Source organism: Leptonychotes weddellii, chromosome 1 (genome assembly GCF_054177405.1).
Source record: "Leptonychotes weddellii isolate Sample4059 chromosome 1, ASM5417740v2, whole genome shotgun sequence".
Classification (NCBI taxonomy): Eukaryota; Metazoa; Chordata; class Mammalia; order Carnivora; family Phocidae; genus Leptonychotes; species Leptonychotes weddellii.
The window spans coordinates 34,053,113-34,068,562 of record NC_138369.1 but is presented as its reverse complement, the minus strand read 5'-3'; the positions used below and the strand labels follow the sequence as shown (position 1 = coordinate 34,068,562).

Here is a 15,450-nt window from a genome sequence, read left to right as displayed (position 1 = left end):
AATCTACATGTACTGCATTTCTTGGCTGATCCAGGGTTTTCCCAACACTTGATCTGCGAGCACCTGTAATTGAAGATCTGAGTCTAATTAACAAATAATTATTCATTGTGGTAGGGTATAAATAAATTCTAATTTTAAAGTTTTGCTGTATTTCCCATTTGCTTTAATTGTGTCTTTCGACATAATGCATCTCTATCAGGCTTGTATTTGCCTAACAGACTTATCTAGTTAATGGAGAGGTAAATAATCACTTGAGACATTGTGATGTCTCTCATTGGCCATGATAGTAACACTTCTTCTAAGTAAGGGATTGTCACCTGGCCTCTGTGGATGCTAGACTGTCTTAGGATGTGAGTTGTATGTTGTTATAGGCCTCAATTATTATTCTTCCCAAGCTCTGGGCCAACAATTTCTAAACTGTTATATGTGCATATAATCATCATAGTCCCTTATTTTATATAGTGCTTTCAGCTTACCAAGTGCTCTCAAGTGATTATTTAAATCAGTTCACAACATTTGGGGGAAGAAGGTTAAGGGACTTGCCCAAGGTCATACCACTACTAAGTGGCTCGGTTGGGACTTGAAAAGAGTCCTTCCATTTGTTATTTTGTATTTCCTTTTCATGTACACTATTTCAGTTTAACTGCTGTTGCTCTTGTGATTAACATTCTATCTCCTGTGACACAGTGGGAGACTAATTGGAATGGCAGAAATATATCTTGTGATGTGCAAATGGATTGAGTGATGTGTAGTGATAAATGGTCGAACCATTCAACGTCCTGGGGGGAACTGGGTAAGAGCAGGGTATGTTATATTTTGGAGGACATCTGAGAGATTCAGCTCCATTTACATTGCCATTTCTAATTACCTTTATCTCTCCAATTGTGGTTTTAAAGGTCCATTGAAGAGTAATTTGAAGAAACCTATTTAAAATCATGCCGAATATTTAAAGTGGGAAATTTCATTGTCAGCAAATTTCTCGGGCCAGCATGAAAACAGAATGAGCTTTACAAGACTAAAATTTCAAGTGGGAGGGAGCTTAATTAGAAGAACTGCCTATCTTTTCTCTTCTCAAACTGGAAGAATAACTATGGCCTGAGAGAATTAGGAAATTGGAATTTATACTTAGCAGTGCGATATTATATGCAGTCCTTATTTTTCTCCATCTTCTGTGTTTCTTTATCCAGAAGCTCATTTTCTTTCATAGTATGCATGAACTGTTCTTTCCATTTCTCAAGGAGTGGTTTAAATTTAGTCATGGGCAGGTCGGAGAGTGGAAGCCATGAGGTAAAGGTTCTTTGTGACTTTTCCAGTAGCAGTGGGACTTGGGCTAATTGTCATTTTTGTGTTATTTCTTACTCATTTATATTGGCTGACTGACTCACCCAAATGTGCTAATAATAAATGAAGTGTAAGTAAAATTCTTTTAAATATTCATTTAAATTTTTTTTGGCTCAGTGCTTAATTGTTCTTATTGGTTAATACAGTGGAAGAAAAGTTTACTTCACTTTTTACCTACCTTGCAGGCAATGCATTGCATGTATTATATTATACATTTATGTACAAAAATGTAATGAACACGATTAATGCATAACATATGCTAGTGTGTACTATATGACACTTTCAAGTTGTTTGATTTAATCCCTACTGGTCATGATGTTTCCTTATAGTGTCATGTTTTTTGGGATCTTGGAGAAAACCAATTTTAAATCCATCCAAGGCAGAACACAGTGAGGTTAATTCATCATACAGAAAAATTCATACATTTCAAAGGCACATATAAATGACTTAGGATAATTTACTATTTTTTAAATCTTTTGTTGTAAATTCTAGATGCCATCGTGTGATGTTTTTCCCCACTGTGTGTTTTGCAGCCCAGCAGAATACTGGGCATATAACAGATAATCCATAAACACGTATTGTTTTTGATTATCTTTTTTTCTCTATTTGTAACTAACTCCTCTTGGATATTATTATTTTTACACTACAGTTTGTCGAAGGCATCCTGAAACATTGTTTAATAGGCCTTCCTGTTTTGCTTATCATAGCAGAGTTTTCATATTTCTCTTGCCGAGAGTGTGGTTTTTTTTTCCTTCCCCAGGTAAATTGTTTTTTAATTGTTGGCATATCCTTTGCCTTAACCAGTTCATAAAATCTGCCTGTTTCCTTCTTTGGGAGAAAAATAGAAGAATTTAGTCAACACTCTAAATACTGTGAGATAAGAAGGTACAAAAATGATCAGTAGCATTTGGGGTGCTGTTTGAACTTTTCAGTAACTGTACATTTGTTAGTTTGGTATACTGATTAGGCTTTTGGATTGATTGAGGAGCCTGAAGACTATAAGTAGGGGAAGAGGGTCACCTGCTCCCGACATGGCTCTTTATTCAAAATGGCAAGCTTAGGAAAAAGCATTAAAATTTCATCTATTCATTCTTTCACATGTGCCCTTGCTTGTTCAACAAATACTTGTTTGGATGAACTGCATGCCAGGTAGTGTCACAGACACTGAGGATTAGAGTGAATATGACAAGGTCCCTTCACTCATGGGGCTCCTGTTCTAGTGGGGAAACAGACAATATTGTGATTGTGAGAAGTGCTCTGAAGAAAAGCCACATTGTTAAGGGTTTGGAGAGCGACAGGGTATTCACCGACTCCTCTATCGCAACATGTCCAAAATCGAGCTCATCGTTTTTACCTGCAAAGTCTTTTCTGAATTTTCTCTTTGGCAGAGTGTACCATTTTTCATGCCAGTCACCCAGAGTAGAAACCTGGGATTTATCTTTGACTTCTTTCTTACCCCAACACTTCTAATCTATCCTGAAGTGATTAAAATTTCCATTTATCTCTTTACTGTTTGCTTTACTCAGTCTCTTTCTGGTCCTCCCTTTACCGCTGCATCCTAAGGATTCTAGCTTCTAGCTGTAGGTCAGATCCATCCACTTCACTCTATGTCCATGGCTGCTACCCTCTTCTAGGCCTCCATGATTCCTGTGCCTTGAGGCTTGTTCCTTTAGACCATTTCCTGACTGCAGTGACACTGGTATTCCAAGACACACCAATTTCAGACCCGTATGTAAAAGATTTTAAGTGTTCAGTTGTTTTTAGGGATAAAAATCCACTAGGATTTTTTGACATGGCTTACAATGTTGTTGTCACTACAACATAATATTTTCAGCTGTTCTCAGCTTTTTTTTTTTCCCCCTTAATTGCGACTTCTTGTTTCCTCGCCTTTGCTAACTGTTCTTTCAGCTCAGAATGCTCTCTCCCACCCTTCTTAGTCCAGTTAACTGTTAATTATCATCGGCTATTGGCTTAGATAGTCTTTTCTCCAGGCACCTTCCCTGCTGTCCCAGTTTCACTTTGCCATAGATGCTTGTACTGTTAGGTCATAGCAATTACATAGCACTTGCATTGTGATTGTTGGACTCTCCCATGGCGCTGTAAGTTCCGTACGGACCATGACCGCCTCTGTCTTGTCAGCCGTGTAATCCCACTGCCCAAAATGGAGTTGGAGCGGGGCGAAGAGTATAGTGCTTTTTGTTGACTTAGTTAGCATTTTATCCATTTACTCCTATTACTTATCTTTTTGAAATCTCTCTCATGCACGTGACAAAATTGATATTGAGAATTACTATTTCAAGATCATTGCTATTCAGTTTTGTCCAATATGTACTTTTATTTCCTCAGGCATAAAAATGGAATGTTTATATTGGTTAATAGCTTGGATTCTGGAGTAAGACTTAATTGGGTCCAGATCCTGGCCATACTTCTTACCAGTTCTTTGACTTTGGCCATGTTATACAAATTTTCTGACCCTGAGTTTCTACTGATGTAAAATGGGAGTATTAATAGTTCCCCCTACCCCTGGGGGTGGTGTGAGGATTCAAGGAAATAATGGGTGAAAACCATTCAGTGCAGTGCTTGGCACATATGGAGAATTCTGTGAGTTACCTGTGATACTTCTTTTTAGAAAGATTTCACTATCTCAGTTGAAGGAAAAAATATTTCAGATCATAAAACTTTCAGCTAGAAAATCAATTTATGAAATCAGCCAATTCCTTGAGTTTCTAATTAACTGAAATATAAATGAATTTTTCACCCAGAGTTTTTGTCACTCTCTTCCTATGAATACAGAGTTTTCAACTTTGAATGCAGGGTTGTAATTTCTGAATGAATATCCTCCAGGAGTATAATTTGAATGTAATAGTTATTTTTCAAGTTAAAACTAAGTAAGTAGGGGCACCTGGGTGGCTCAGTCGGTTAAGCGTCTGCCTTTGACTCAGGTCATGATCCCAGCATCCTGGGATCGAGCCCTATCTCGGGCTCCCTGCTCAGAGGGGAGTCTGCTTCTCCCTGTGCCCCTCTCCCCACCTCCCTCCGCTCATGCTCTCTCTCTCTCTCTCAAATAAATAAAATGTTTAAAAAAAACCTGAGGAAATAAAGTGCAGGATCGAGCCCTGTGTCGGGCTCCCTGCTCAGGGGGGAGTCTGCTTCTCCCTCTGCCCCTCTCCCCCCCCCCGCCCCCTGCTCGTACTCTCTTGCTCGCTGTCTCTCTCTCTCAAATAAATAAAATGTTTTAAAAAACCCTGAGAAAATAAAGTGCAGGATCGAGCCCTGTGTTGGGCTCCCTGCTCAGGGGGGGGATGTCTGCTTCTCCCTCTGCCCCCCCCCCGCTCGTGCTTTCTCTCTTGCTCGCTCTCAGATAAATAAAATGTTTTAAAAAAAAACCTGAGAAAATAAAGTGCAGGAAAATTAATTTTCTGTTCTTTACAAAGGTTGCTTTTTTCTTTTTCAATAGTTTTAAGCAAAGGAACTATTAAAGTTAGCAGAGCTATGAAAGAAATTGCATCTTGGTAGAAAGTATGAAGGCACATGCTAAAAAATGTGTATGTGTGTTTATGTGTAGCCTTTTTGTGGGTATGCAGTATCCTGTGTTTTCTGTTGATATGTTTACTTTTCTTTGCTTGGTGGAGTTAAGTTTCTTTCCTTTATTGTAACCTTACCGGAATAGGTGGTACTTACAAACCTAGCCCAGGTTCCATGCTTCAGTCCATTGTGTGTTCAGATTTGCTTTACCCCATGCCACTGCCGTACATGGGATGAGCTTTCAGGGGAGGACTGGTCTTTTCTGTACCTTGTTTCTGAAGAGAGCAGAAACTATCCCTTTAGTCAGATGCGTAGTTTTCACTTTATGGTGATTAGTAACCACAAAAAAGTAAATACAGTGCTCGTTTCCTTGATCTGTACTTTGAGTTAATAATCTGTATTTCTAGTACAAATGTGATGAGTTAAGATAAAATTTTAAAAAACCAAAACTAGCCCAGTTCTATGTAACATGCTCATTCACTGTTTTCTTTCCAGAGCTGACTTTTTTGAAGACGAGGCTGTTGAACAGGTTTTGAAGTATAATCCTTGGTGGATTGATATATATTCAGAAATGATGGCCTCTTTGGGAAAGAGTCAGGAACAAGAAAATCATGCTGCATTAGGTAAGAAACTCAAAATTAGGTTCATTTGTTGACCATCTTCCCTGTTATAAGCATACGATTCTAATTGCCTCATAGAGGGAAGATACTATTTTGGTTTGTTAATTTTGGAAATGTAGTCTTTATCCCCGACTGGAAAATGCCACTCAGTGATTAGACTTGTCTTGGAACAGTCTTTTGAAGTATGCTTTACTTTTGAGTCATTGGGGTCTTTTTTAAAATTTTTATTTTTTAAGTAAATATAGGGACATGAACACACAGGACATTTGTAGTAGTTAAGTAATCTGCTTGAAAGATCTGAACATTTAGGGGCACCTGGGTGGCTCAGTTGGTTGAGCATCTGACTCTTCGCGTAGGCTCAGGTCATGATCTCATGGGTCGTAGGATAGAGCTTCCTCTTCTGGCCCCGTGTTCAGTAGGGAGTCTGCTTGGGGATTCTCTCCCTCTGCCCCTCCTCCCACTTGCATGCTTGGGCATGTGTGCACACACACACTCTCAAATAAATAAATAAATCTTAAAAAAGATCTGAACATTCCTCTCTGGTACGGACATCTGAGTATTAGTAATGGTGGAAAAGATCTAGTTTTCATTCCCTTTGTTGAATGAATTTGATATGTCCTTCCCAATTTTTTCAGAATATTAATTCTGTATGTTAGAATTTTAAGTTTTGGATAGATCAAGAATAGAAGGCCCATGTGTCCTGTCATTACTGATTTGGCTTTTCTTTCTGTATTAAAAATGAAATTTCAGTGTTTAAATGAAAGGAGTACACATACATATACATACATGAAGTGGAATATAGAATCTCCTCACTCCAAATTCCTCTTCCTGAAAGTAATCACTGTTAACAATTTTGGGGTGTTTGCAGTGCATTTACCCACATCTGAATATTTGCTGTAAGAAATTTATACACACAGACTCCTACACATTCTGTTCTTCCTTGCTTTCTCCAGTTTGTAGTCTATGTTGTACATCTTCCATATTGGTACTTAGGGCTCTACCTGAGCTTCAGTGCCTACCTAGTATACTGTTGTATATACAAGTGCACATTTGGGCTCTTTACTACCGATGGATCTTTGCATTGTTTACAGACTTCTGCAATGGCCTTCTTTGGCCACTCAGTCTAAAGTAGCTACAGGTCTGTTGCAGAACAGTATTTTGATTCTTTGTGTAGTAATGCAGTAGTCTGTCATTTGCTGTGTTTCCATTGTCTAGCATAGTGCCTGTTATAAGTACTCAGTAAATATTTATAGAATAAATAAATACTGCTGTCAGTACTTCTGTAGTTCAGTTTTGTTAAGAGTTTAGGTGATTTCTCCCAGATTGAAAAATTGCTACTTTAATCTTTTATAATTGACTCTACTGCAGAAGAGAAACTCATTTATAAATAATGACTCTTGTTACATTGTTTTCAACAAATCCTTGGTTTTATATTTGATTTGAGTTTAAGACTCTTTCAGAGACTTCCCACATTATATTGACAAATTTTCAGGTAGAGGATTGCTAACACAATTTAGATAGGTAATTATCTATGCAATGTAGATCTGTTTGGAAAGCTTGCTCACTCTGAAATCATCAAGGTTATCTAGTGGTCTGAATCAGTTTCCCCAATTTCAGTGCAGTATTTTAATGAGGCGGTGTGGGTGGAAATTGGTGGTTGTGCAGTTTTCTGTCCACAAGGGTGAGCTAGTTGCCCTAAAAATCAAGAAAAGGCATTCCCTTTGATTTAAATTCTAACTTGCTCTTCTTTGATCAATTGTAGCTTGTTCTAGGTCCTGTTTCCTGTGAGAGCCAGCCTTTGAGTTAGGTTAGTTCTCTGTGTATAATTTTAACAGAAGATTAAGCCAGGTCATTGCTTTAACCACTGCCCCTTCTATCCCTTCATCTACATCCAACCCAAGGCATGTACCCCAACTGGTGCTTAAGGAACAGTCAGTCTACTAAGCTAGTATGGTGATTCATTTTAAAAGTCACCTTTTAAAATACCAAGGACATGTGATGTAAAGTAGAAGAACTCAAGCTCTGTGTTGTTGTACAGAGAGTACCTTTTCCACATGTGCCAAGTATAGGGTTAAGGATGGGATAGAAGCTAAAGATGGGGCTCAGGCGTTAATGCCTTGCTCCACCACAGGCTAGTTGTGTGATCTTGCATCTTTGCTGGGTTGCTGCCTACCTCATAGAGTTGTCTTGATGATTGAATGAGATGATGTACTTAAAATCCCTAGCATATTGGAAATGTTAAAGATTATTATTGTAGAGTAAAATCATTGGCAGGAGAGCCAGGAATTGAATGGCTTCTCTGTGAAATCAAGATTGTTGTACATTTATAAAACTTTGAGGGGAAGGTTTTTTGTTAATGAGATTTTTCTTCCTTCCCCCCGCCCTACCCCATTCAAGTATTTGAGACACCTAGAATTGGGAAAATAAGTTGAAGTGTGTCAAACCAGATTACAATATGGGAGAAAGGGAATCAGCGAAGAAATAAACCTTGAAGTCCTCAGCCTACTCAGGGAGCATGCTACTGTTGGATTTTCCCCTCCACTTCCTCTTTGTTCTGTGCCTCCCAGGTCTCCTTCCTTTCTGTGTCACGCCGTTTGGATGTTTCCCTTTTGTGCTCCCTCATCAGCCGTTGCCAGGCAGATAGAACAGGGCAGGTGAGGGCTTCCCTTTGATTCATCCTCGTCATAAAATAGTAAGCTAGATTGTTTCGAATTCCAGATAAGGCTTCGATGGTGAACTTCGCTCCCTGTCTCTGCCTCGGTTGTGATTCCTGTCATTTTCATTGTAGCCCTGAGTTATAACATGGAGACTTCTATTAACATCTTCAGTAATGATCCCAGTCTTCCTCCCCCGAAGGCTTGTAAATGGAAGTGTTAAAACGCTGTGCTCCCCGTGAGCTCTGGTTTCATGAGGACGGACTTACCACATTTCCCATGTTGTCTTTCAGCGGTTAATCTCAGCCCAAGAATCTTGGCACAGGGTTGCTTGCTGTGACACCACATAACATTTTTAGTCCGTGAACTTCCTAGCAGGGACATCCTGTTTGGCACCCGTGAGGCCGTCAGTGTTGGTAGAGCTGTCAGTGTCAGCTTTGAAAGTTGTAGCCCTGCAGGGCTACCCATTTAGGCAAAAGGTTTGAATGCAACACATTTTCTTCTGGTTCCCTTGATCGGTTTCCAGAAAGTATACAATACAATCGACAGATTAGCATTCCTCTGAGAGGAGCCAGATCAGAGATTGTTTAATTGTTGACCCATGGAAGACAGAGATATTTGGGAGGGGGATTAAGAGAGAAGGAATGATTTAAAAGTAACAAAACTAGAAAATGTTCTAAGTGAAGTAAGAAGGTCACTTCCCATTTTGATGGGAGCCCCTTTGCAGTCGTCAGACATATTGATTGGGGTTTTTAATGTTGGGAGGTGGTCCTGGGCCATTTGCATCATGCTTGGGCACCAGTTTCTTCCCCAAATGAATTGAGCTTTCAGCTGCCTTTGTTTGACTGTAGATTATTTATAGAAGTATAATTAACCGAAATGTTGTGAACTATATAGCAGAGCTGCTTTGTAGTGTAGCGAAGTCATACAAATGCTTGACAAATGTTACTCATGGTGGCAATCATCCAACTATTGTTGGCACTGCATCTGTACTTCTTCCCATTGCTGCTGCTTGGTTAGACCTGATTGTGTGCAAACCTCCCCAAGTTCCCCTTTGGCTGATACGATTTACAGCTCCAATAAAAAAAGGCCTTGGGGAGCTCAGACTTTTGGTTTCTCTAGTGATTTCCTATTTTCTTGATATTGTTATTTATCATCTCTGGTTTCTTTGCTTGAATTTCAGAATTTATATCTGTGTATTTATCAATGAACTTTTTAGGCCAAAATGGGACTTGAAAACACTCAGAGAAAGGTGGTATGTTTTAAGGAAAGGCTAGGGGCACCTAGCTCCAAGAATTCAGAAGAGGACATTCCAGTAGGCTTTTCTTACAGATACAGTCCCCGACGGTGACCTGTAATATGGGAAAGCCCTTACTTGTGGGTGATGGAACATGAGAACCTGTAGTTCCCAGGTCAGCCTTTACAAATTATTCAGCATATATACAGATGTGATTACTTAAGAATGAAGGAGTGAACATTTAGATGAGTTAATGTGTTATTAAGTGGTTCTGGGCATGCTTACCTTCTGATTTAGAATTATCTGGAAGCAGAAGTCCTTATTAGTCAACTAGGATAAAGGCTTTTCTCAAGTGTGATAATATCATCATGAACACCTGGCACTTTCTTATTAGCTAAAGAAATGAACATCTCAAAAACGACACCTTGGGGAATATTGTCTCAAACCTTATGAAATACTAGGGGACTTAAAATACTTTGTTAGGTGTTCTTTCTTCGGCAGTGAGTATGTGCCTTCTTAAATTTTCCTTACATCAGATTGCTTTAATTGAACGGAGAGCTTCTATTTAAATTAAAGGATCTTCATATGAGCCCTTTAATGGGACATTCAATACCTATTTTATCTGTCTTAATTAATTTTGTTTGCAAATATCAGTCTTTAAAAAAGGCTTTACCGGACACCTACCTGCATTAAGTTTGAAAGTATCCACATTTCTGGGACATCTGGGTGGCTCAGTCGGTTGTGTCCTAACTCTTGATTTCGGCTCAGGTCATGATCTCACGGTCCTGAGATGGAGCCCAGCATCGGACTCTGTGCTGGGCATGGAGCCTGCCTGAAATTCTCTCTCTCCCTCTCCTCCTCCCCGCTTTCTCCCTCTCCCCCTCCCCGCTTTCTCCCTCTCAAAAAAAAAAAAAAAAAAGTACATACACATTTCTTTATGGCCAGCAAATTACGTAAATGCATTCTCATAGTTATTTGTCATTTATGTAAGCAACACTTTTGCAAATTTATTTCCTTTATCTTCTTAAACTTTTTAATCATAAGATTTCTAACATCATTGAAAAAATGATTACATATATATATTTCAAGACCTGTATTTTTGCATTAAGTAAATTTTAATGAGTTAAAGGAGTATTGCTTCTAGTAATTTCCAATAACTGTATTTAAGATTCTTTCCCCCAGAGGATAGACTGTAAAACTGCTGGAAGGAAGCCTTTAAACAAAAAGAAGCCATGTTAAGGGGAAGGCTCCTAAGAGAGGACTGAAGTGGGTTAGGGAACTCTGTGAGAAGGGGCCAGCATGTGTCAGTAATCATATTCTGTCTCTTCTGGCTTTTACCCAGTTGTGAGGAGCAGAAGGGCAGTTTTTGTTGAGCAGAGATAGAAAGGGATGGGGTAGCTAGCTATCGAGAGGGTGATCTGGGAATATTAAAAAGGCAATTTAGGGGCGCCTGGTTGGCTCCATTGGTAGAGTGTGTGATTCTTGATCCCAGGGTCATGAGTTTGAGCCCCACGTTGGGCGTGGTGCCTACTTAAAATTAAAAAAAAAAAAAAAAGGCGATTTAATAATTTTTGGACTCCTAAAAGTTAGTATCACAGCCAGCCAGGTGTCTTTGGTTAGTCCTCCTCCCCTGAGAGGCTTCTTGAGTTGGAGCTGGGCATAGGAGTGCTCAGGTAGTGACTGCCCTAGAGACTACCTTTTCTTTTCCTTCTTTGCCACTGGGTGTAGTCATGTGACTAAGTCCTGGGTGATGGGAAATGAGTGGAAGTGCTATGTGCGCTGGATCAGGTCTTTAGAAAGAAGGTGATTGCCATCTTACTCTGCTTTCCCATTGCTTAGAAAATGGTAAAAACCTGGAGCAGCTTTCTTAGATGCATAGATGGAAGTCATATGATGGGATACTGATGCTTCACCAGTCCTGGATCATTCACTCAGAATAACGTGGGAGAGAAATATCTATCTTATATAAGTCACTGTATTTTGGGTTCTTTTTGGTTAGCAGTTTAGCCTGTCCTTACCTAAATATAATGGGCAATTCTAAACCCTGGAGAAAGAGCCTTTTAAAGTTATTTTGGGATTAGGTTGATAGGAAGCCCTGGAACTGGAAGCTGGATGCTCCTCTTTATCAGGCTTAAAAACTTTTTAAGTGAATTTGAAGGTGATTGTCTGATAGGGCATGGAAGGAAAATTAAGGATTACTTTTCAAAATAAGAGATTAATAAAATTTTTATTTGGAAGTAACTTAAAAATACCGGATGGTTGAGTTTCTGTAGAAGTCACTCGAAGACAAGTAGTAGGCCATGTTTTACTTATACTAGCTAGGAACTGAGTACATGTATGTACTTATCTGTTAACTCTTTCTGTAAATCTTGCTTTAAGACAAGATGTATTTTACTTCGTATGTATGGTAACCGATAATGTTCGTTTTAATGTGAGAAAATAGATACTTGTTGGCTTGCCTGTATTGTAGACATCAAAGGAAACTTAGAAGGAACTTCAGTCTTACACTTGCTTACCTTACCAGTGTAGACATAACTTTTTTTTTTTTTTTTTATCATTAGCGTTTGTTCAGTACTTTAATTTTTTGGTCTGGGTAGCCAAACATTGGTCAGGATGGTATGTGAAAAGAAATAGATTTTCTCTCTCCTCTCGGTAACTTACTGGAAATGGGGAAAAATGTATTTACAAGTCACAAAAGCTGAAAATGCTTGGAAGTAATTTTTAGCAAGAAAAGCAGCACATCTATTTCATAAAGTTGGTGGTTCAGTACAGTGAGAAAAGATGGATTACTGACCAGACTGTGGTGGCACAATTAACTATTCATCTGGAATTAGCCGAAATCTTAAAACATGAAAAAGTAACTTTCAGATGGATTAAAGACTTATATTTTAAAAAGGAAACCGTAAATCTTAAATGAGAGGGGCACCTGGGTGGCTCAGTCGGTTAAGTGTCTGTCTTCAGCTCAGGTCATGATCTCGGTCCTGGGATCGAGCCCACATCAGACTCCTTGCTCAGAGGGGAGTCTGCTTTTCTCTCGCCCTTTGCCACTCTCCCTGCTCTTGTGCATGTGCCCACTCTTTCTCTTTGTCTCTCTCTCAAGTAAATAAAAAAAAAACCACACACAAAAAGAAAAGCTGAGAGGCTTCGTGTACAATTAAGGGGTTGAGGAAATCTTATCAAAGGCTGTAAATTCATAATCTGTTTTTTAAAAAAGATGCACATATTTGGCTACACAAAAAATAAATAATTCATTGGCAAAAGATCCCACAGACAAAGTCAATGGGGATGTTGTAGATTTGGAGATATGACAAGGTGTCTTTCTATAACTGTGAGTTCTTAAAAATTGGACAAGACAAGCCATCCAATAGAAAAAAATGGGCAAAACACATTTAAATGGTTCATTCACAGGTTGCCAACAAACCTATAAAGTAATGCTCAAAGTTTAGCATTTAGAAAAATACTAGCTGCAGTAACAGTGATCTGTCATTGTATTAGATTTCTCTTGCTGTATAACAAATTACCACAAATTAGAAACTGTTCTAATTTGACTCAGTTTCCATGGCTCAGGACTCGGGCTTACTTAGCTGGGTCTTTGCTCAGGATCTTATCTGGCTGTAGATAAATTTGGCTATTCTTCTCTTTTCTTTTTTAGTATGTTTTGGTAGCTAAGTTCTTTTCTGGAGCTCACAGTCTTTTTCCAGGCTCACATGATAGCTGGCAGAATTCAATTCCTGCGGCTGTTGAACTGAGGTCCCCATGTCCTTGCTGACTGTCAGCCGGGGGCCACTGTCTGATCTCAGAGCCCCCCACAGCTTGCTGCCACACAGCCCTCTTACAACATGGCATCATATTTCTTTAAAACCAGCGATGAGTCTCTGGGTCCAGTCTAATCTTACTGGGACATAATCATGGTAGTGACTGTCCCATCACCATTACCATATTCTTTTGGATAGAAGCAAGTCACAGGTTCTGCCCACATTCAAATGATGTGATTCAGTGGGTCTCATCTTAGAATTCTTTCTACCACAGTCACTTCCTATCTGTTAAACTGGAAACAAGTAGGAGAAGCTCTTAAATTTATAGCTGGGTGTGAGGGATGTGTGTAGGAAAGAGCACTTGTGTCCATGACTGTTAAAAAGAAGGAGAGTTGTACCCTCTAAATGAAGTATTTTTTTTAAAACAGATGCACTTTTTAACCCAGTGAATCTACTCTTGGGAATCTATTTTATAGAAATAAAGCTTCAGTATCCAAGGACATGGGGTAAGGACATTTATGCAGCGTTATTAACAGTGCAGAAAACTGGAAGCATAGTGGATGCCCATCAGTAGGGGGAGTGGTTGGATAGAGCATACTACACCATGGAATATTCTACTCCTTTACAAAAATTAGCTAAGTACCAATTGACTTGGAGAGATTTGCCAGAGATCCTGAGTAAGGTAGGCGAGATGGAGAAAAATGATCTAATTCCTTGGCAGGGGTTGGGGTGGGTGAGGTCTAAATTCCCTTGTATATGTTTGTGTGTCTGTATAACATTATATGATAATAGAAATATGAAATGATATATACTAGATTTTTAATGTGGGGAAGGCTGTCAATGAAGATGGAGAAACGGTGACAAGCCAAAGAAGAAAAGACACACTGTTGAAAGGAACCATCCTCTTCCCTCAAGTTAAATATGTGTGATGTAACACTTTGTTTCTGTGTATAAAGAATATCAGTATACTTTGCCCTTACGTTGACTATTATATGGGAATATTCTTATTTCTTTGTGTAGAACTTTCAAAGTGGATAATGAATATCTACAGAGTGCTTTACTTGGCTGTTATGTTTTCTGTTCTTGAACTGTCTTATCTTTATTTTAAAGTTAGTAGCTCCAGCATTTAGATGCCTTGAATACAGGACAGTGTAGCAAAAAAGGGGCATCTTGGAAATAAGAGATATTGTTTAGACATTTCTCCTTTATTTAGCTCTACTAGGGTTTGAGCAGATGCACAGCCCTTAGTAAAACTGTGAAGTCTAGTTTAAAAGTTCTTTCTATATTCAGAATTAAATAACTCCTATTTCAGTTTCTATAATCGAAGTTCTAATTTTGACAAATCCTCCACACTGGGGGTTTTACAAAACTGAATGGAACGTTTAATTTTTAAATGCATTTTTTTCCGTAGTGTCTTTTTCTGAAGAAGAGAAATACCAGCTACGAAAATTTGTCAATAAATCTTACCTACTGGACAAGAGAGCTCATCGCCAAGTGTACTACAGTTTGATTGATATCCTTCTGGCGTATTGCTATGAAACTCGTGTCACTGAAGGAGAGAAGAATGTAAGTGCCTGTATGTCTCTGCATGTTGGCATAAGTGACCAGACTAAATAAACTGTAAGGCATCACTCCTCCTGTCGAGAGTAAGAGCTGTTGTGATTAGTTATTCAGGGGGTGCTCCTGGCAGAGCTGCACATGTGTGTCGGTGGGGAGTACCAACGTGAACGCATAATGCTTGCTTGATTTTTTTTCTTCTCTCTGGGCGTCAGTGTCTACCAAGTAGCAGAGCGAGGCAATAAAGCTGAGGGTAGAGAAAGGTTATCCTGAGCTCTCATCTCTTTAGGAGATGAGTTGGCCAAAGAAGAGAGCTGTTTCCACTTGACATTGACAAGAGGTAAACTTTACCATTCCCATTTATATCCTCTGTCCAAGCTGTCCATTAGCAGATGCAAGCTTTTTACAGAGAAAGGGAATCTGAGCATTTATCCGTAGGTCTCCCTTAATTTACACAGTAGGTATGCTTCTGAAAAAATTATATGTAAATCACATTTTTAAAAACTTGAGTCATATCTTTTTTTGCTATTGAAAGAAATCCTGTAAAAGTAAAGCCTTTTATAAAGTACATTATTTCTTAAATGATCTTTTTTTAATAATACAAAATTTGTTGTATCTCTTCTTAGCCCACATTTGATTTTGTAAATGAAGAGCTAAGCTTCTTTCTTACCTATATCAGTGATCGTATATTTAAAAAAGGCTGCAAAGCCAAAAAAAGTCTTTCCAGTTAATGTGCCCCTGCAGCTGTTTATAATTGTACT

General features: G+C 38.8%; 1 protein-coding gene across 4 annotated transcripts in view; it reads left to right on the top strand.

The window, feature by feature from the left end:
* Window positions 1-15,450, top strand: part of SHQ1 (SHQ1, H/ACA ribonucleoprotein assembly factor) — a 96,535-nt gene that overhangs the window by 12,647 nt on the left and 68,438 nt on the right. For all 4 annotated transcript variants that reach the window (XM_081820828.1, XM_081820810.1, XM_081820817.1 and 1 more), the window contains exons 5-6: window positions 5,362-5,489; window positions 14,544-14,698. In XM_081820828.1, the coding sequence (XP_081676954.1) occupies window positions 5,362-5,489; window positions 14,544-14,698 (283 nt within the window). The remainder of the gene's footprint in view (window positions 1-5,361; window positions 5,490-14,543; window positions 14,699-15,450) is intronic.